General features: G+C 42.8%; 1 protein-coding gene across 4 annotated transcripts in view; it reads left to right on the top strand.

The window, feature by feature from the left end:
* Positions 1-22,614, top strand: part of GLI3 (GLI family zinc finger 3) — a 687,322-nt gene that overhangs the window by 422,100 nt on the left and 242,608 nt on the right. For all 4 annotated transcript variants that reach the window (XM_029589537.1, XM_029589535.1, XM_029589536.1 and 1 more), the window contains one exon: positions 11,150-11,302. In XM_029589537.1, coding sequence (XP_029445397.1) covers positions 11,150-11,302 — 153 coding nt within the window. The remainder of the gene's footprint in view (positions 1-11,149; positions 11,303-22,614) is intronic.

The following is a 22,614-nucleotide window of genomic DNA, read 5'->3' as shown; positions in this document are numbered from 1 at the left end:
AACACCCTCTCCACCACCACTACCAGGTTGATCCATCCTATCATTGCAATATAATTTGTACTCTGGTTTAGCAGTGATTATCTTCTTTCCACCAGGTCACTGAGATGTCAATTATGTCTACCTCTTCATTCCGTGCTATACATGGTATCTCCCCTATCTTACTTTTAAGACTTCTAGCAATAGCATACAGACATTTCAAAGTATGTTTTTGTTGGTATTGACAATCTGTTTATCATTTGACAAGGGTATTTTGGAATCTTATATCTCAGATGGTTCTATACTTATAGGCATGTTGGCTACTATTGCTTTTATTGGAACCTCTCTATCAAGATAGCCTAACTCCTACTATTTTAGTATCCTTTGAAAATATCTCCCTCCAAACCATGCGCTGCTGAGCAACTGTCGGCTTTTCCCCATGCTCTAGTTTAAAAGCTGCTCTATCTCCTTTTTGAAGTTTAGCACCAACAGTCTGCTTCCACCCTGGTTAAGGTGAAGTCCATTCCTTTTGAATAGGCTCCCCCTTCCCCAAAATATTGCCCAGTTCCTAATTAAAGCCCTCTTCCCTGCACCATCATCTCATCCATGCATTGAGACTCTGGAGTTCTGCCTACCTCTGGGATTCTGTACTTGGAAAAGGGAGCATTTCATAGAATGCTACACTGGAGGTTCTGAACTTCAACTTTCTACCTAAGAATCTAAATTTGGCTTCCAAAACCTCCCTCCCACACCTTCCTATGCCATTTTTGCCCACATGGATCACAACAGCCGGCTCCTCCTCAATATTGTCTAAAATCTTATCTAGGTGACGCATGAGGTTCACCACCTTCACACCTGGCAGGCAACTTACCAGGCAATCGTCACATCCACCAGCCACTCAGCTGTCTACATTCCTAATAATCGCATCACCAACTATCATGACCGACCTAAACCTTCCCTTCTATGCACTAGCCTTTGGAAACTCATCCTCACTGCAAGAGGATAATGCATCACCTGGAGATCAGGTCCTTAGTACATGATCACTTCCTGCTACACCAGGGTAATGTTCTCCGACCAGGTGACCTTGTACCTCCAAAGCAGCATAGGTGTTGCTGAACTGGAGTTGTGACTTGGCTACTAAAGGTCATCTCTATGTACTCTCTGTATGCCTCAGCTTCTCCATTTCTGCCACTCTAGCCTCCAGAGATCGGACTCATTCTCTGAGAGCCAGGAGCTCTTTGCACCGGGCACTCACAATACAGCCTGTCACAACTGGTAGATAATCATGCATGTGGCACCTAGTGCAAAAGACCTGAAGGCTGCCATCTCACTGCTGGACTGCTGTCTTTATCTTCATATTGTTGAGTTCCTAGTTAATTTATGTTACTATGGGAGTGGGGATGTGTAAATCAGTGTCTTTAAATTTATGTGATCTATTTAATGTTAATTTGCCAGTGACCTGCAAGGTAACAATTAATCTAATTGGTAAGGCTAGTTTACTCCCTTGTTCTAAATCAATCCCCAATTGATTTTTTTATGTAGAAATGACTCTTGTCCTCTTATGTGAGATAAGAGTTTATAAATTAAGGAATGAGCTTAGAGGTGGGTGGGAGTTTGGGGTTGGTGGAAGGAAAAGAAAGACACTAGAAAAGAAAATTACTTAGCTTCCCAGTCTTTTTTTTTAATCAAAAGGAACAATACACATACACTAGAAAAAAAATTACCTAGTTCCCTGGTACACCACACACACACACACATACAAAATTAAATTACTACTTTTCCTGACGTTTAGTCAAGGCACACATATATTGAAGTTAGTTTACCCCACAATTTCACCTCTCTCCAAAATTTTAAGTCCCACTATTACCAAGCAAGCAATACTTAACAAGCCTCTTCAGCCGCCAGCCAAATCTTCTTCGCTTTTCATTACTCCCTCAGGAGTCCTTGTGGGCAATATCTTGAAATCTTCAGCTTAATGTATGGCAGTGTTCAAGCAGGCAAATAATTTGGAATTATTTGAAAAGAGAGAACAAAACTGCGGATATGATTGAGATTTATAAAATCATGCGTGGAGTGGGTGAATAAGGGTTATTTATCCTTTCAAACAACACTAGGGACACTAGCAACTGGCAGATTTAAAACAAATCGTAGGAAGTTTTGGGTTTTTTTTTATTCCACACACAAACAAGCTATGGAATCTATTGCCAGAGGGCATGTTCAAGGTGACTAACACAGTGGGGTTCAAAAGAGTTGGACAAGTTCCTGAAGGAAAAGTCCATAAACTATTTATTTATAAAATTTAGAGCCTGCCAATCCACAGATCACAGAGATGTTACACAACTGAGATGTAACATTTAAACAGGCAGGATAAAAACATACATATAAGGTACTGTGACTTATTTTCAATGACCTGTATCCTAGGGGCAAAGTATGGAAGTGACCAAAAAGGTAAATTAGACTGGAACTGCAGAAGAAAACAGATGTGATTTCAGAAGTTTTCTGAAGTGCAATACTGCATTTTCTGCTTAAGGACATCTGGGAGTTCATTCCATAGTTGATAGCCTGCAACACTAAACATATGGTGAAGACATTGTGCTAATCGGATCTTTTTAATATCAGGGAAAACTGGCAGACCTTTTGATGTGGATCATAAGGAACGGGTGGGGTGGTAGATGAGAGGTTTGGGAAGACCACTAGATGCAAGGCCTTATATAAATTTAAATAGTTTCTAGCCAGGTAGTCGAAAAAGATATCACTTATCTTTGGGAATGAAATAGATTAACAGCTGGGGATCTGTCGGATACTTGTGATTCAGACTGGCCACTGTCAGGATGCTGGGCCTGATGGCACTTGGCCTGACCCAGTATGGCGCTTCTCTTCTTTTGATTTTTAAGAGATTTTTTTTCAATATCTCAGCTACTTAAAGTTTGTTTACAGCGTCAGTATGCAGTAAAATTCTTTTAAAAGAAAAAGTGTTGGTTTACAGCAAGGATTTTAAGAAGCTAATGTTTCAAACTTTCCTTGTTTGTTAAATTACCATAGTATTTTATTATATCTTCTCCCTTTATTTATAATTGGAGCCTTTACTTTTGTGGGCTTAGTAGAGGGTGAACATTTGAGTGCTTTTCCTTGACTTGTATTTCTGTTTCATTCGATTGAATTAAATGTGCTGCTTCTTTATTGTTACCCTAATTTAATGCAAATATATGCTGGTAACTTATTTGTAAAATTTGTATAAATAAAAAGTTTTTTAAAATGTGTGTGTTGGTCCTTTTTTAAATCTTTCTCACCAAATAATCTGAAGTCTGCCACTGATCCCACAATTGTGTCTTTTCGCTCCATTTTTCTATTTTCTGCTTTTTTTTCTCTATGCATCTCTCTTGCCCTATTATAGTGTTTACATTTCTTTTTGTTCATCTCTACCGTGGTCACTTCTGTCTTTTCACTTCTCTTTCTCATAAGAACATAAGAAATTGCCATGCTGGGTCAGTCCAAGGGTCCATCAAGCACAGCATCCTGTTTCCAACAGGGGCCAAACCAGGCCACAAGAACCTGGCAATTACCCAAACACTAAGAAGATCCCATGCTACTGATGCAATTAATAGCAGTGGCTATTCCCTAAGTAAATTTGATTAATAGCCGTTAATGGACTTCTCCTCCAAGAACTTAGCCAAACCTTTTTTGAACCCAGCTACACTAACTGCACTAACCACATCCTCTGGCAATAAATTCCAGAGCTTTATTGTGCGTTGAGTGAAAAAGAATTTTCTCCGATTAGTCTTAAATGTGCTACTTGCTAACTTCATGGAATGCCCCCTAGTCCAGGGGTCAGGAACCTTTTTGGCTGAGAGAGCCATAAACACCACATATTTTAAAATGTAATTCCATGAGAGCCATACAATATGTTTAAAACTAAATACAAGTAAATGTGTGCATTTTATGTAAGATCACACTTTTAAAGTACAATAAGTCTCTGAAAATATTACACCAGGCCTTAAGACACCAATACATCTCCTATTAGGAAAATGGACCAAGTCAGGCTGCTATAGAGTCCTACAGAAACTACACGCCAGCAGAAAACCTCACCTGAATCACATGCTGTCCCTCACCTAACATAGAATAAAGAGACCAAAACGCATAACAAGAAGCATGCAGAAAAAACTGAATTGGAAACTGCAACAAGCCAGAGTCTCTGTATGCAATGTAACAAAGGAAAAAAGAAACATCACCCATCCTTATAAAACAAATAAAGAAATATAAAATCATCAGCAGTAAAACTGTACTAACAAAAAGAACATATTTCGAAACAGCTGATGAGTGGAATATCCAATAATTAAAAACTCATATAAAACATTTCCAGATACCAACAAAATATTTCAAAATAGCAGACACAAAGACCCAGTAATGAAAAATAATAAGGATACAAACATTTTTTTTGCTCTTCATACCTGGGAACGTTTGATATCCAGGTGTCCTGAGATTGTTCTGAATTAGCAGGAGGCGGGATGGTTTGCTTGGAACTTTCTCCTCTCTCAGTTACATACCAGCGCTCTCTCTCACACTTGCTCTCAATGACACACCTATACACACATGCTCTCAGTACTCACATATACACAGGCTTTTTCTCTCTCACTTATATAGGCTCTTAATTATACATTTACACACATGCTGTCTATCTTTTCACGCTTACACACACACAGGCTTTCAATCACAAATACATGCTGTCTTTTTCTCTCACACAGACTCTCATTCACATGCTTACAAACATGTCCTCTCTTTCTCTCATTTACACACAAGCTCTCAATCACATACTCACATACTCACATGCTCCCTCACCTAAATCAGCTCTCAATCACACACAGACACACATGGTCTCTCTCTCTCATTTAAACACAGGCTCTCAATCACATACTCACATGCTCCATCACCTAAACCGGCTCTCAATCACACACAGACACACATGATCTCTCTCTTACTTATACACACAGGCTCCTAATCATACATACACATGATTTCTCTCACATACAAAGGATCTCAATCATACACACATACTCTTTCACACAAACAGGTTTCCAATCACAAACTTACACAAAAAGGTTCCCAATGGTAAACTTACATTCATGCTCTCTCTCTCTCACAGGCAGGCTCTCAATCACAGACACACTCTCTTTCACATGTACAGGCTCTCAATCATTCACATACATGCAATCTCTCACTCACACACACACACACACGCCCCCTCGCGGCCCGGAAGAGGAAGTGGAGAGTATCAGGTGCGTGCGCGGCAAGAAGAGGCCACGCTAGTGCGTTCGGCATCGGCCCGAAGAAAAGAAGACTGCAGCGCGGCTCGGAGGAAAATGAAGAGGTTCAACCGCGGCCGATGGGACTCCGCCTTCGCGAGGGCTGAAAATGAAGAGGTTAGCGTTGGGAGGAGGCTGCTGCTGCCGCGAGTTCCCAGGGTGGGGGAGAGAGAGAGTGAATGAGCGAGCATAAAAGAACTAGAAAGAACTGTTTTTAGAAGTCCTTTTGATTATTTTAATGTAAAAACTAGATTGATTATGTACTCGGCCTTATCGATTATTAATGGATTGCCAGGAAGATAATTACTTTAATGATTGTTTGAGATTTTGCTTCCTTGCTCCCTTTTCTCCCTTTGTTTTCTTTTTCTATTTGCTTTGTTTTCTTGATTTTTTTCTCATTTCCTGTCTCATATACAGTACGGGTACATTCAACTGAGTCGTTTATAAAGAGTAATTTATAAATCTTTTCAGAGGAAAGCCCCTAATACTTAGAGACATCATAATTCTGAAAAAGTATCTAAGCTAATTCAATTCCAATGCCCTGTACTTAAAACATGTTTAAAAAAATTGTTAGAACAAGGAAAATGAAAAGAGAAAGCACAAATAGAAAAATAGATCATTTCCAGTTAAACCATTTTAATTCACTGATTGAATGGCATTTGTGTTAGTATGACCTTTTATTAAGTACATTAACATGTATGCGGTAGCATATATACATGTATTTGGCCTCATGTAGTGTTACCATAGTATTTTATAACATGCAGGTTCAACAGACACTCATTTCATAAAATATGCGTATGTTTACCCCCACAATGTATGAAAGTAAACTAGAACTTACCCATGTAAGTTGGTTTATTTAATAACATGGGCGCGTTGATGAAATTGACAGTTTCACCATTTGGTCTACCTGTTTGCCCAGGTCATCGAGACTTTCCTTGTTCTTCAATCTTAACTCCCCCCAGTTCACCCAGACCCCCCCCCCGGTTAGTACTACACAATAAACATGTTTAATATCACTTATGCCACATAATTTTCAGGTGTCAAAATATGTAAGTTGGAAAATGTACACATGTAAGTGTCACATGTAATTTACACATGTAAGTGTCTTCTAAAATAGCAACTTGCACACATAACTATTGTCCCAGTCTGGGAACACCTCTAGTCTGCTCCTTTTTTACACACATATATGTGTGCAAAAGTGAAATTACACTATATTTTGGACTACTGTAAAATATGGAATATTTGAGTAGAGGCTACTTACACGCATATATGCTAATTTTTGCATGCGTAACATTTTGAAAATTCATTTTTTTACATGCATTGATATGCTAAGAAATTTGACATTGAATTCTAGTGACTTCAATGTTATCTATATCTCTTGAGGTGTAGTTAACCTTAAGAGCCTTACCAGTCTATTTTAACAGACCTTCAGAAAAAAAAAAACATCCAACACCACTCCAAACAGATGTGTAGGCCTCCTGCTCCCAAGAACTAAAAACCCCTTCCTGCCCTAAAAAAAAAAAGTATCAGTCTTCCAGTTCCACTTTCCTCTCATCCCTATCCTTCAACTTTTCCCAGACCCAGCTCATCCCCAAAGTCTTCATGCAGTTTGGTTTTGACCCTGCGCCCGACTGGAGGAAAACCAATTACTTGCTGCTGGTGAGATTAGGAAGCCTTTGCGGGAGTGAGTTGTGTTTAGGATGGTGGGAGGGATAGTCGGTTGAGGGTCTTTTCTAGCTTGGGGGGAGGGACCTGGACACCCTTGTCTGGTTTGAGGGTAGGCCCAGAGGCCAGTATATAGTCAAGGGGGAGCAGTGGAGGGGATGGGTTCTGTGGGCAGTGTTGAAGGTGATGGGTCCAGAGCCCCTTGCTTGAGGAAGGGGCGAGAGGTGGGAGAGTGGTCTGTGGGTTTGAAGGCCTAATATTATCTTTGGAAGGGATGGGGAGGTACAAGGGTTGAGGTTACAGAAGCCGGTATTTGAGTCTAGGGTGGATGGGCAGGGGAGGTTCCTTGTACTGTTTGGCTTTTTTCACTTCAAGTTGCTTGACCCAGGGAAACCTGAGTTGCCGAGCAGGGTTACTGTGATTTTACTGTCTTTTACACAGTTATTGTAATGCTGCCACGTTCTGCAAATCATTCATTTGGTACATCAGGCATTAAAGCCCAATATACCACCGATTTTAAAGCTGGCAGGTGACTTTTAATTACCATGCTGGCTTTAATGCTTGTCAGTAACAGACCCCCTTAATTTTTGCTTTGGAACAAAAACACCTTTTGCCCCACAACAGCCTGCTAAAAATGCAATTTATCTTTGTCTTCACTGTATGTATTGAGTTCTGGTGTTTCTCCTAGTAAAGCATAGTACAAATATTATCATTAGTTAACACAGACACTTATGTCAGAAAGCTCAGGAAGTATTTTAAGTGTGTCTGGAAATATATCCTGATTGCCTGCTACTCTATGAAACTTTTAAAAGCAATGAACTAATATAATAAGTTCTTCCATTCTTCATTGTAAACTATTTGTTCTGTTTTATAGAAGGCCATGGTGGAATATATTTATTTTTTTTTCTGCTCTTAAATCACCTTGTCTCCTATTAAAATAACATGATTCCTTTAAGAACACACTGTTCATAAATGTGTGTTTTGTCCAAATGTCAATGAGCTCGGACTTTCATCAAGACTTTTCTGACAGTGTTAACACTGTAAAACACTTAGGGTTCTGATTTTAGGAGGCTTCCTCTGTTTTTAGTTTTTTTTTGGGGGGGGGGTTTGTTTTTTTATGAATATACAGATTTCAGTGTTGATTTGCTTACATCCTGTACAATTAAATAGTATTTTATTACTTCTCAGCCCCTTTTTGGCTATGGTTATTTTTATTGTTACAATGTAAACCGAATTGATTAGTAACTTTGTTACTGGAACTTCGGTATATAAAACTGTTAAATAAATAAATAAATAAATGGTCATAACGCAAGATCTGAACCATGAGCTGAGTCCCTGAGACTGAGAGCAGTGTAGAATAAGAGATTTAATGTTCTCCAGCCCCATTGGGGAACCAGTAACATTACGGCCATTTCAAAAACAGGAGGATTAATTCTCTTGCAACCACCTTAAAAAATTAAAAATGATGCTATAGTAAAGAAAGGAGTCCTGTTCTATAGATGTCTGAGCTTTAGATAAACAGAAGGGGAGACAATTTTCAGAGGGATTTACTGAAATAAATTGACTTGTCTTGAAATTCGGCCCCTTCTTCATAGCTAAAAATATGCATCAGCTTTCATGGAGAGGAGGTGTTCCTAGTTTTTTTGTTTCTTTTTTTAAGAAGGCAGTTTTGGGGAAACAATTTGGTCGATTTTCAGAGGCTTGTGCGTAGCAAAAGCAAAAGATATGCACGTGATTTGGACGCGCGCTGGGCATGCAGATTTTACAAGGACCACGGCCACGTGCATATCTCCCTGTACGCGCATAAAAAAAGGTTTTGCCGTAAAGGTGTGTGGGCAGGGCATGGGCGGCCCGGGATTGCACCATGAAGTCAGTTACACACACAAGAAGGCGTAGGGATCCCCTACCACATAACTTTACTACTCCTACGGACGGCGGGTAAGTCATGTAACAATAAAAACAAAGCTAATTAGCGGTGTTATATGACTCGGGGCTAATAAGGTTAAAGGGAGGCAAGTTTAGGGGGTTTAGGAAGTCCTCTCCTTTACTGGGGCGAACTGGGAGGGAAGTGGGGAAAAAAGGCCTAATGCTTCACCACGTGTACCAACTAAAATTCCCCCCACTTACACGCTCGAGACGGCATTTGCATGCACATCCGCAAGTCAGTATAAAATTGTGCACACATGTATGCATGGGTAGCTGATTTTATAACACGCGCGTGTTATAAAATCGGCGGGTCCATATGCACACGTGCGCGGGTCTTAAAGTTTACTTCTGTTTGCATAGATTGGATTTTCCAGCAAATGTTTCCTGGCTGAAAAAGCAGATGCAAAGTCTGCAAGGACTTGGGATGCATGGACCTCGTAGGCAGTTTTCAAAAGGAAAACTGCCCGCAACTTCCCTTTGCAAAGTACCCATGGGCCTTTTGAGTATTACATCCTTTTTTTTGTGTGTTATCAGCTTGGGTTTCTTGAGACCTAGCATGCCTATGCTATTTAATAATGTGTACTTGTGCATCACTTCATATTACAAGATCTCCTGATGATTGACGGGCACATTACTTTAATGATTTTAACTAATTCTAACTAGCGCTCAATTTGCCTGTTTTGGAATAATAAAAGACCAAATTGATTATGAAAAGATTTAGACATCTGAGACAGTTGCCCCAGGACTCCAGGTACAGCAACTGTATCTCTGTGCTGCAGGGGTGTCAAACGTAAGGCCCATGGACCATTTTTAGCCCAACAGGTTCTTTCATCTGACCTGAGCCCCCGTCCCCTGCCCCAGTAGCACCCTGCACATATTAGTGCAGGCCGGCGTCCCGTTCTTTTCATTTAGGAGCCCAGTGTAGCATTCCTTCCACACTGTGGCCTGGTGGATCGTTCCTTCCAGATTGGAGCACGCAGGTACTTTCCTTCTAAGTTGGAGTCCAGTGGCGTACGCTTTAGAGAGTGCTCCTTCCACTTCCAGGGCCTGTGGCGCAGAATGGCTGATGGGGTTCCCCCAGGGCCCCACAAGCCATAGAAATGCAGGCTGGAGGAGTTGCTAACGGAATGGTAGGAGAGGTAGGAGTCAGATGCTGAGGAAGAAGGAAGGGAGGGGGAGAGGCAAGGGGGAAGGATGCTGGGGAAGGGAGGAAGGAGACAATGTGTCCCACGGGTCACAGCATCTGATCTTTGGCACTGTGACAAAACATTTGGGCGGGGTGAGGGTCTCCATGCTCCCACCCCTTAGCTGGCCACAAAATTGGAAGACTCCCCTCTCCTACAGTATTAGAGGGACCCCAGAGTGGTCGAATACAGCTTGAGGGCAAGAGGGATCGCTTCTCCCCTCCCCAAATGCCATAACATCGGAGGGGAAAGCCCCCTCTCCAGTTGAACGGCTTCATTTTATTTATTTATTTAATACATTTATATTACGCTGATCTGTAGTTCTCAGTGGAGTACATCAGCACATCTTTCTCCTGTCTGGCTCGACTTTGAAATGAATTTGACACCCCCTGCTTTATACTAGGTAGTCCTTATGTGGGGATCAGCAGTGGGGTTATGTTTGTAGGACAGTAAGTTAACTCGGGTGTAATTGTTTTTAATGGAAGTATGTGTATTTGCATACATACTACACTAACTTGCTATAAAATATTTAATTAGCATTTTAAAGATTGCATAGAAATGAATTTCTATTTGGAAAATAACATGCAAAAATTAGCCCACACCAAGTAATGTAAAAAGTGAATTCAGAGTCTTTTTTTTTTAAAGCCATATTACTGTAATGAAATCAAAACAAAAAAAAAAGGCCATTTTGGCAGATAGCTTTTATCCTTCTGTGGATTTACTGCAGAGTACAATTGGGTGTATCAGCTAAATAAAAGAGGAGAAAACACTTGCTTTATGAATATTTCTGGCAGAAAACTGAAAAACATTGTTTAGAAATCTTAAAAGAGATCGCAATGCTTCCTGCAGGGAAATCATTATGTCGTTTTTTATTTTGTGCTCACTGACATTAAACATAATTTTATTTGGTACTATGGAAGTAAACGTGCAGTGCACTCATTAAGCAGAAAGTTGCTGTTATTTTAACTACCTTGATGTTTCTTTTAGCTTACATTTGTCATCATACTCTCAATGTTGTGTGTTTAGTACCTGAATGTTACTCACCTTGCGCTACCACTGAAAAGGCATAAGCTAAATATAATTTATTTTTTTTTTAAGTTCCCCATGCAGGAGTGAGCCCAGCTGAATACTATCACCAAATGGCTCTTCTGGCAGGTCAGAGAAGCCATTATGCTGACATCATTCCTGCTGCGGCAACTGCGGGAGCTGGTGCCAGTGCCATTCATATGGAATATATCCATGCAATGGAGAGTAAGTACCCCCAGCCCAAAAGCTTCATATTTTATTGTTTGGTTTTGTTTTTTTTCTGCATACAGCTGATTTCATGAAACAAATATGTAGAAACAAAAGAGCAGTAAATATCTTTCAGGTAATCTGCAAATGGTTTATTTGAAAGGTGCATTCACTTAATAAAAGAATGGAGTCGGATTGTGTACGTTTGAGGTTTGGAAATGGTTTTTAGTATTTTGCATAGATACAGGTCTCTGCTGCTATATAGCAGCTGTGTTGATACTTAATGTTCCCAACTAGCAAAGATTAGGGCCAAAAGTAAGTCAAGGTCACATAAAACATGAATCCATCCTATCTACTTCAATTTTATCAAATTAAACTCTGCTGTAAAGGCATATTTTAAGAAAAAAAAAATGCCTCTGAAAAAGAAGGATGTATTTGTAGATCATATTTGGGGGGGAAAAAAAAGTCTGATCCTAAAGTAGGAATAATTAAAGAAACTGGAATGCTAACTTAACCTAAGAGGCAGATTTAATACTTGAGCAAAGCTTCCACAGTGCAATTTACTTAAGTTTTTGCTGACACAGGTTTTTGTGCAATTTGTTTCCCTTGCGGGAAATTTAAACCTCAGGGGAAAAGATGTGCTATTTCCAAACTGTGCAAGCAAACTGACTAGCAGATTTTTTTTGTCTTATGCATATTAATTTTAAGTAAGATTTGTGTTAAATGGTATGCAAATGAAGAAATGGTAATCATCTCACAAAACATCCTGTAGCAGATAATATAATTGAGAGGTAACTGCTGCAGATAATCCAACAGCCTTGATTTTTGCTCTTTTTGTGTTCTTTTGGGAAGATGGTGCAGTTTGACTGTTCAAGTCAAAAAGATCTAAAAGCCTCCAGCCAATATTAAATGCACTATTAAATAGTTTTGGGAAACTTTCTATCCAAGTGACACTATAGCGTAACAAGTTCATCAATTAGATGAACTTGTTACGCTCCACGGCCACAGATGGCTGCGGCCACCATTGCTCACCTCCCTTTTCACAACCTTGGCTCCATTGGGTAAACTCGCAGCTTCGGCCAGCTACCACCGGCCTTCTGGCCTCCGTTCCCGGGCCTATCCGAGCAGCGTGGAAGCTCCCGACTGCCATCTTACCCATGGGGTTCCTTAGGCGCGTGCGCTTCCCAACCTGCTTTAACCAAGTCATGGCGGGAACCTCGGGGGCGTCCCTACCAGATGACTTCACTCTGCTCTCATATTTAATCCGGCCTGCTCAGACAGCCGGCGACTTGGCAACAAGTTCACTTGCTGTTGTTCCAGCTTCTATTCTGCTTGTTCCGGTTTGCTTCCGTAGTGTGAGACTACTGGGTACCTGCTCCTCGGGGGGGCCCCCTCGTCTCTTGGCTATCCGCTCCTCGGAGGGCCTTTCACCCGGTTTCCAGCTTGCCTTCTCCTAAGGCTCTCTACGGGACTTCTGCTTACTTCATGTCGCTGTGAGTACCACTTCTAATCGGTGTCTTGATTGCTACGTGGGAATCCCCGCTGGTATACCCCGCTCTGCGGACCATTGCCGTGAGGACTTATTTCTGGGTCCCCCCCTGTGCTGCGGACCTGTGCCGAGTATCATCTGAGGTACCCTCGCCGGTGCACCCCACTCTGCGGCTCACTACCGTGTTCTTCCACCAAGGAACCTCCCTGCATTCTCCACTACTGATTCAGTGTGTTACAGTAACTGTATTTCTCAGCACCCCTGCTCCTCTGGTATTGCCGCTTCCTCCTTTGACTCTTGCCTCAAGCAAGACTGATGTCAGCAGCTGCTGCCGTTCCGTGGCCCACCTCCAGGGGTCACCCTCCACGTCTCCACCTCTACGTCTGCTGTATCTCCATCCCACAGCCGAGGCTCCACCTCCCGACGGTGAGGCCCCGCGGGGCTCCTCCCCCTGGGTGATTCCACCTCTCACTTCGGCCAAAGGGTTTACTCACTTACTTATCCTAACAGTACTCACGTATCTTACATTTTCAAAAGGGATGTGAATAGACAGCAGTCCACTAATGTGCCTAACTTTACATCCTGTTTTACTTCACCAAAATAGGCAGGTATAAATTTACTCAACGAGCACCCTGATTTTTAAACTGCCAGGATGGCATGAGGAAATTTTTGCATGGAGAGGCAGTTGAAACCCTAAAGAGGAAACATTGGGATTGGGGGGATGAGTTCTTTGTGGGACTTTGATCTTCTATGGATAAATGTGCATAAAATAGCTGCTGGGCAGAGTGGATGGGCCTTTTTGGTCTTTATCTGCCATCATTTACTATGTTTGTAAGTTAGTTCATGCAGGTTTATTGTGTTTGAGTATCGCCTTGCTATGTATAGCCTCTCAAGTATGTGTATACCTTTACAGGGAGGCACCCTACTGAAAATTTAGCTGCCTTTATAAAGTCTAGCATATTAAACATACCTCAGTTATACACATTGAAGTTATACTACATGTTTCCTTAATAAATGAAGGAAAAATATTTGGCGAGCAGTAATTTTATGTTTTCGTAGCTTTAGAGTGCTAGAAATAGTAATAGAATACCCAACGTGCGTTTCAACCAGAATTGATCTGTTTTAAGGGATAATACAGGGGCAATTAAAGGACAGGGGAAAGAATACAAGAATATAAAATACATTACAGAAAAGCTATAAACTGTTGTATAGTCTCTTCTAGAACTCGTCTCAGACAAGAGCATCCTTCTGCCATATTGTTACCAAAGTCCATGTTGGAGAATGTTTCAATTACATTGAAACCATTTAATCACATTTATGGATTCATGCTCACATTAAGGAAGGTAATTTACACCATAGGAATGCTTGTCTGATCTTTCTTGTTTAATGATCTTCATTGAGCATTAGGTATGTGCATTTTTTTTAAATGAAATAGGAAATGTCAATGACATTTCCTGTTTTGTTTGATTTTGCTTTCAAAACAGATTGAAAGAAATGCTAATGAAATTTTGTTGTTTTTTTTTTTTCTTTTGGTTTGAAAAAATAGGCTGCTCAATTTTAAGTTTAAAAAACAAAACAAAACAAAAAAACCACTTCATCTCTGGTCTGAGCCTCTTTGGGGTTTCCTGAGGTCTCCTCCCAAAAAAGCTGCTGAGGCCTAGGGGCCTTAGCCCCTTTGACTCCCCCGTCAAAAAACGTTGCCATGGCCCAAATCCTTCCCTGCCCTCTCCAACCCCTAAAAACTTGGCTAGGGCCCAACCTCCCTGCAAACAAGGTTGTTGGGGCCCAGGTCCTCCCAGCCTGCCCCAAAAATTTACCAAGACCGGGAATTACTCTGGCCTCGACTTACCCCTTCCATGGCGGTTTTGATTAGTGAAAGGAGCAGGAGAGATGCCTATCTTCTTCCTACCCTTCAGATGTCCCTACTGACTACTTAAACTTAAGAATTTATTTTACTACTTCTATTGTCTTAACATTTAAAAAATAATCATTTGAAGATGGAACATTGCCGAGCTCTATTTGCTCCTGCTTAATTTATTGTTCGATGAGGAAAGGAAAGTTCAAACCTATACTGTGGAGGTTTTGCATCGACCCCAGCCTGGTTCCATGGATTCTTTTGTTCAGCAAATGGGGCTCCAGGTGCAGATGTCTGGATCTGATGATGCATCACTGGGAGCTTCGGGAGCAGCAGTCCCTCTCGTCTGTTCCCCTGATGCTGAAGTTTTTTCTCTGGAGGTGCATGATCTTCCCCATCAGCCTGGGGTGTTGTGCGGTTGGCAGATGGAAGTAAGCTCCAATCAAGCACATTTGGATGGCATCATTTGTTCTGGAGAAGGGTCAGAGGTTTCTTGGCTTACTGACCGAGTGTTGTCGGGAAGAAGAGCTGTCTGGTGCTGTTCAGACTGGTGGGGATCTATGAAGACTTGCCTCATTGTTCAGAATCTGTGGTGATTGGAAGAGACACTATGGGGCCACCTGTGGTGAGCCGGAATACCTCTATATTTTCTTACAAACTTCTAATTTCCCAGACTGAAGTGATCACACTGGAGAGAATATGTGAAGCTGTTGCTTCGCTATCTATTCAGATAGCTCTTTTTCTTCCTCAGTTTCAGACTTTAACCAGGGAGGTAATGAAACACAGTAATGAAAAGGAAATATCCTTGTTAAAGCGTAAAGTGGATGTCATAGAATCAAAGTGTATGTTAAAACTTCTTTAAAAAAAACAAAACCAGGACCAGGTATTGAACCTGGTCCACCTTAAGACACCCCACAAGGGAATCATGGGTGCAGAAGCATTTCCCCTGGGAAGAGGAATAAAGATTTAGGCCCAGGAAGGAATAGTCAGGCCCTGAGGATGAGGAGAAGACAGCTCCTTCTACAAGAGTGATCTAATGCTGTAGCTTTTTGATTTAGAACTGCTGAGGTAAGCAGATCTTTTCTGCTTGTTTTTCTGTTATATTGTAAATAAATCTGATTCTGTGGAGTAAAGGCCAGAGTCCAGACTACTCTGTCCTCTGGCAAGCCAAAGACCACTCTCACATTATCACAATGCCATCTTGCAAGAAGATAAATGAGACTGTAGAGCCTGAACAGTCCATATTGGATTTATCCAACTTTTCTTGAAAAATCAGGCGATGAAGAAGTTATATCTTTAATAGTTAACCTGGTGATAAATTCTAATAAGGATTACTTATTGCAATTATACTTTCATAAGAGAAATGTTTTGTTCTATAATTTGAAAGTTGCCATCCTCCCTGATGTGGCTAAATCAAATGAAATCAGGAAGAAACATTTCCTCCTGATGAGATCAGGGGTATTCTAACTAGAGGGTTTCTTTAGGTTAAATTTCCCTTGTGATTGCATAGTTAAACCAGCTGGAGAGGAATATGTGTTTTATGATCCTACCAAACTTACCAAGTTTATTAACAAAAGACAAGCTTCGACTCCAGGAGGTGTCCTCTTCTTTACCACCTAAATTCTATTTCATATATTAATTAGATTGCGCCTACAGTTTTATATTTTCTGCCATTATTCCTCTGAGAGTTTGTTATACCCTAGGCATGACTTGCTTCCCCAGCCCACCCCCACCCCAATATTGGACTGGAATTTGCTTTGGATGTTATTTCTTTTATGCATTACTACCCATATATAACTTTAGCTCAGTATTTGGTCTTGATTTATGTATTTTGAAATTCTTATAAATTGTTTAAAAAAATCATTTTTCTTTTCAGGACTACATCTGACTTCTATTTATCACTTTTATATCGCTACTCGAGGAGCACAATGCTAAGACAATCCCTTCTCAATAGATCTTACAATCTAATCAAGATAAATATACTGGGCAAACTGGAGATTTAATTTATTAAGAAAATGTTTAAAATCAGTAACGCTGGGAGTGGGATAATCAGGGGTTAAAATGTAAAAAGCAGCCTCAAGGTGGGTTTTTAGATCGGAGGCAGCATGACGCACCAACTCGGCAAGTCTATTTGCGGCATGTAGTGCAGCCAGGTGAAAAGCATGGAGTCAAGAACTGGCAGGAGAGAAAAAGGGCATAGATAGGAGTGATTTGCCTGATGAGCGGAGTTTATGAAATATGTGTAGGGAGAGAAGAAATATTGAGGAGCTGCAGAGTGAAAGTGCTCGTAAGTAAGAGGAAATTTAACTGAATGCAGAAACAGGGAGCCAATGTAGTGACTTGAGAAGAGGGGGTTATATGGGTGTAGTGACTTTAGTGAAAAGTGGTGCAGCTGAATTTAAGCTAGGTTGTAATGGGGAGAGATGGTTCACTGGGAGACCTGTGAGGAGCAGGTTGCAGTTGTTTAGGTGAGAAGTGATGAGGGAGTAGATAAAAGATCTGGTAGTGTGCTCAGAAAGGAAGAGATGGATTTTGGTAGTTATAAACAAAGAAATGGCAATTTTAGCAGTGTTTTGGCATGTAGAGGAGAGACTTTAAGGTTACGGACTGGGAGGATGACAGTATTATCCATGAAAAGATAAGGGGGAAAGTTAAGGACCTCTGTCTTGGCCATATTGGGCTAAATATTCAGACATCGGATAGCTGTATAAGTAGGACTTAACTGGCTATCTAGTGGCTGCTGAATATCCAGTTATGTTTGGCATCCTCTAAATAGCCTGATATGTCACTTATTCGGCTATCTAACTAGCTGGCTAACTTGAGCGTGGGCAGTAGGTAGATTGGGGTGGTGCTACTTAGCCAGATAACTTATCCGGCTAATTAGCAATATTAAGACTTAGCCAGATTTGTTTTCTGTCTAAGTTTAGACCTGCTCAATAGCAGGTCTAAACTTAGACAAATAAGACTTATCAAGTAGCAATTTTCATGGCAATATTCAGTTACATAGAGATGAGGTTGAATATCCCATCTAACTGGGTCATTCATCAAATTGCGCAAGGGCCCGAACGCGGGTTAAATGGGGTCTAACATGCATTGCACATGCAATAAATAGCGCAATGCTAGCTAGCATGCAAATTTTAATTTTAGTATGCAAGTGGGAAGAGTTCATGCAAATTAAGATATCCTACCACATTCTACAATAGAATAATGCACACTAATGCAGGATTTAAAGTCAGAAATAACTATACTTTTTTTTTTTTGCGGTACTATGGGAAAAATTTTGTTATCGTGCATCCACAGCCATTATGGTGGATCGTGGTGATTATCGTGGGTGATAAAAAGAGGTATTCTATCAGACACACCTACCTGGCCCTCCGGGGCCAATAAGAACTCCTGTTCTTACCTGGCCTGTCTTCCTAAACTCATAATATTTGTGGCAAGTTTACTTATTGGCGGATACTGGATGCGTCAAGAGTCTCGCCATGGGCGATAACAAGAGGAACAACAGCAACTACAAGAACAGGCAAGGGAAGTTCCAATCCCTCCTATGGAAATCTCTCTACCGGAGCTCGTGCCCCTTAGGGAGAGGGTCGTGGGCCACAGCAGTGCCTGTCATGCAGGTGGGCATGGCGGAGGAGATGCAGGGAGCACATCTTTCCTTCACAAACCTCATTGCTGGGCATGCCAGAGGATTATGTGGTTAGCAGGTATCACCTCAGTTCTCGAGCTATCCTGGAATTATATGAAGAAATCAAAGAATGCACTTGCCATAAAGCTTGGTGTGTGAGTAGCCACTACACACTTTCCGTGGGTTCACTGTAAAAAGTGCCCTTTACCAATCCTCCCATTTGGACCAGTGGAAATCTCAGAAGTGAATCACAATCTGTCCACAGTGCAGGTACTTGCAGATCAGGTGTGAGCTGTTAGTGATGGGTCAGCCAGTATGTCAGGCACAATTAGTCATGTCCATCACACAGGTAAAGCCAGAGGATGTGGTTAGTGCAGTTAGTGTAGCTGTGTTTAAAAAAGGATTTGATACGTTCTTGGAGGAGTCCATTATCTGCTATTAATTAAATTGACTTAGAAAATAGCCACTGCTATTACTAGCAACAGTAACATGGAACAGACTTAGTTTTTGGGTACTTGCCAGGTTCTTATGGCCTGGATTGGCCACTGTTGGAAACAGGATGCTGGGCTTGATGGACCCTTGGTCTGACCCAGTATGGCATGTTCTTATGAGGCCAATATTCAGCCACTGAGCTGCTCAGCTAGTTAACCGGATAAACACATTCTGTTAACTAGCAGGATATATTCAGCTTACTCTGTTCCTTACCGAAACGCTTCCTGCCCACCCCGGAAACCCTCCAGATTAAGCGACTAAATTCTAGAATTCTCACAGGACAAGCAGGATGGTAGTCCTCACATATGGGTGATATCATCAGGATGGAGCCCAATCACGGAAAACTTCTATCAAAGTTTGTAGAACTTTGACTGGCCCCTACTGGGCATGCCCAGCATGGCACCAACCCTGCAGCCAGCAGGGGTCCCCCTTCAGTCTTCTTTTTTCCGTGCAGCAGTAGCCTCACGGTTCAGGAGCTCTGAAGAGATTCCTGACAGGAATTTTCCACACGGAATTAATTAAACTTAAATTGCCACACAGGGGTCCCTCCTCTAACTTTTCTCAGGCCGCGGTACTCCAGTAAGTTTTTTGACCATCTTCCGTCGATTACCATTGAGTTTGGCCCTCGCGGCCTACTGGCCGTCGACCGTACCGTGGCTCGATTTTTTTCTGTGGCCATGGTGTCAGGGTTCCATCGGTGCCCGGACTGTGCTCACACAATGTCTATCACAGACCCCCATGGAGTCTGTGTAATGTGTTTAGGCCATGAGCATGATGTCCTAACTTGCACCAAATGTGCCCTCATGACACCAAAAGGTCGCAAAGCCAGAATGGAGAAGATGGAACTCCTCTTTCGTGCTCAGACCCCGATGCTGTCCATCGCATCGACGTCATCGGAACCGACACCGTCGATGTTGCGCCAGCATCGTCCACCGTCCGGTGACCATCCGCCATCGACGTCTTCACGGCCATCGACACCCGCTACTCCCCCTCAGGATCGAGGGGATCGCAGGGAGAAACATCGCCATCGACATCGTAGGACTCGGACCGTCGAGGGAGCAAAATCATCGACCCCGCCACCGTCCAAGCCACCGTTGAAGAAGCCCCGTCCAGGAAAGGCACCGATCATTCCTGCGACCGGGTCACCGAGGCCACCCTCACCCGATCGGGGTTTGGGAGTCGCGATTCCACCTGTAAAGGTGGTCCCTCCGACTGTGCCTCTGCCTCCCTCTTCTGTTCTGGAGCCGGGGCTACTTGCTCCAGGTCTCCAAGAAGAACTGAACCAGCTGGTTCAGGAGGCCATCGACAAGGCGATGCAATGGCTCCAGGTTCCTCCGGCACCGACACCAGCACCGAGGGTGGAACCAGTCACCGACCCGATTGCAGCAGCGCTGGCACCGCTACTATCGATGGAGGCGCTCATGTCCGCCCTTCCACCGGTGGTTCCTGGGTCTCCGATGGCTCTGGTGCCCTCCCCGTCGACAACTTCATCGGGAGGAGAAACACCGTTCCGCATCCCTCCATCGGGAGTTCTGCCTCAGCCATCAATGCCAATTCGTCCCTTGCCACCGATTCATCCATCGGTGCCGATACGTCCATCGGCGCCATCGATGCCGTTGATGCCGGCACCTATGCCTTCTGCGCCATCTTCGGTGCCCCCGGTGATTCCTCCGATTTTCTCGGAGCCGATTTTCTCAGGTATCCAACCCCCTTCTCGTCCTACAGTTCAGTCTGCTGATCCTTATGACACCTGGGGTGATGATACTTCCACAGACTCCGATGACTTACCTTCACCTCCTTCTCCTACTGAAAGTAGAAAGCGTTCTCCTCCAGAGGACCTGTCTTTCATTAATTTTGTGAAGGAAATGTCTGAGTTGGTTCCTTTTCAACTTCAGACGGAGCAGGATGATGATAGGCACCAGATGATGGAGTTGCTCCAATTCCTGGATGCCCCCAAAGTGATCACTTCTATTCCCATTCATCAAGTTCTTCTTGACCTCTTCAAAAAGAACTGGGAGAACCCTGGATCCATTGCTCCAGTACACAGAAAGGTTGACACTACCTATTTAATGCAGTCAGCCCCTGGCTTTCAAAAATCTCAGCTCGACTACCACTCAGTTGTGGTAGAGTCGGCTCAAAAGAAGGCAAAAAGGTCAAAGCCTCACTCATCTACCCCACCTGTTAAGGAACAGAAGTTCCTAGACAATATTGGTCAACGAGTGTTCCAAGGGGCCATGCTCATCTCCCGAATTACGGCTTACCAACTTTATATGACCCACTATAATTGGGTCATCTTCAAGCAGATACAGGACTTCTCTGAAACCCTGCCTGAACAATTCCAAGACCAGCTTCAAACCCTTGTAAACAAGGGTTTTGAGGCAGGAAAACATGAGATTAGGACATCTTATGATATCTTCGACACCTCTACTAGAGTGTCTGCAGCTGCTATTTCGGCAAGACGATGGGCCTGGCTCAAATCTTCTGACCTTCGCCCAGAAGTATCATGTGTAGGAGACAATCTGTTCAGTGAACAGATCCAGTGAATGGTGGCTGAATTAAAGGACCATCATGAGACCCTTAAACAGCTTTCATCAATACCTTCCGACTTCTCCTTAAGACAGCCCTTCAGGAAGGACTCTAAGAAGTTGTTCTACCATCCGAGGAAGGCCTATCCTCCACCACCAAGGTCCCGAACTACGAGACCTTATCAAAAGCCTCAGCCTCGTCAAGCCCGAAAGCAAAAATCACAAGCAGCTCCCCAGCCGAGGCCTGCTTCAGGTTTTTTACTTCCACTTGGAGAGCAGCAGCCTTATTCCTCTGCCAAGCATACCAGTAGGAGGTCGATTATGCCACTTTCACAGCATGTGGCAATCAATCACAACCGACCAATGGGTGCTAGCAATCATTGCTCAGGGTTACCATCTGAACTTTCTCGCTCTGCCACCGGACTCACCACCTCTGCGGATGTGGGAGACATCTGACCACTCTATCCTTCTGGATCAAGAAGTTTCCCTCCTTCTCCAGTTAAAAGCAATAGAACCGGTCCCACTCTCGCAGCAAGCCCTAGGGTTCTATTCCCGGTACTTTCTGATCCCCAAAATGTCCGGGGGAGTTCGTCCAATTCTGGACCTACGTGCTCTCAACAAGTGCCTCTAGCGGGAAAAGTTCAAGATGGTAACCTTGGGGTCGCTTCTACTTCTTCTACAAAGAGGAGACTGGCTCTGCTCTCTGGACCTCCAGGACGCATACACACATTGCGATAACTCCTACTCATCGCAAATACCTCAGGTTTTTAGTAGGCCCCACGCACTATCAATACTGAGTGCTTCCGTTCGGCCTAGCGTCTGCACCACGAGTCTTCACCAAATGCCTCGTGGTTGTCGCAGCTTTCCTCAGGAAACAAGGTGTTCACGTCTACCCCTATCTGGACGACTGGTTAATCAGGGCTCCAACCCAGCAAGCCGCTCGGTCGTCCCTCGATTTCACCCTACACACTCTAATTTTGCTAGGATTTCTCGTCAATTATGGAAAATCCTATTTAATCCCATCTCAAACCTTGTCGTTCATTGGGGCAGACTTGGACACCTTGCAGGCAAAAGCCTTTCTACCTCAACAACGAGCGCTAACACTCGTGTCTCTCGCTCACCAGTTGCAGTCTCAACATACAGCACTGGCTCAACAATTCCTCATCCTTCTCGGACATATGGCATCCTCAGTCCATGTCACACCAATGGCCCGCTTGGCCATGAGACTCATGCATTGGACTCTGAGGTCACAATGGATTCAAGCTGTTCAGCCTCTGTCGACCATTGTCCACATCACCAACTCACTCCGTCTGTCTCTCGTCTGGTGGAAAGATCAGAACA

Source organism: Rhinatrema bivittatum, chromosome 2 (genome assembly GCF_901001135.1).
Source record: "Rhinatrema bivittatum chromosome 2, aRhiBiv1.1, whole genome shotgun sequence".
In the NCBI taxonomy this organism is placed as follows: Eukaryota; Metazoa; Chordata; class Amphibia; order Gymnophiona; family Rhinatrematidae; genus Rhinatrema; species Rhinatrema bivittatum.
Note: the sequence above shows the minus strand (reverse complement) of the source record. Positions and strands in the feature narration are given on the sequence as shown.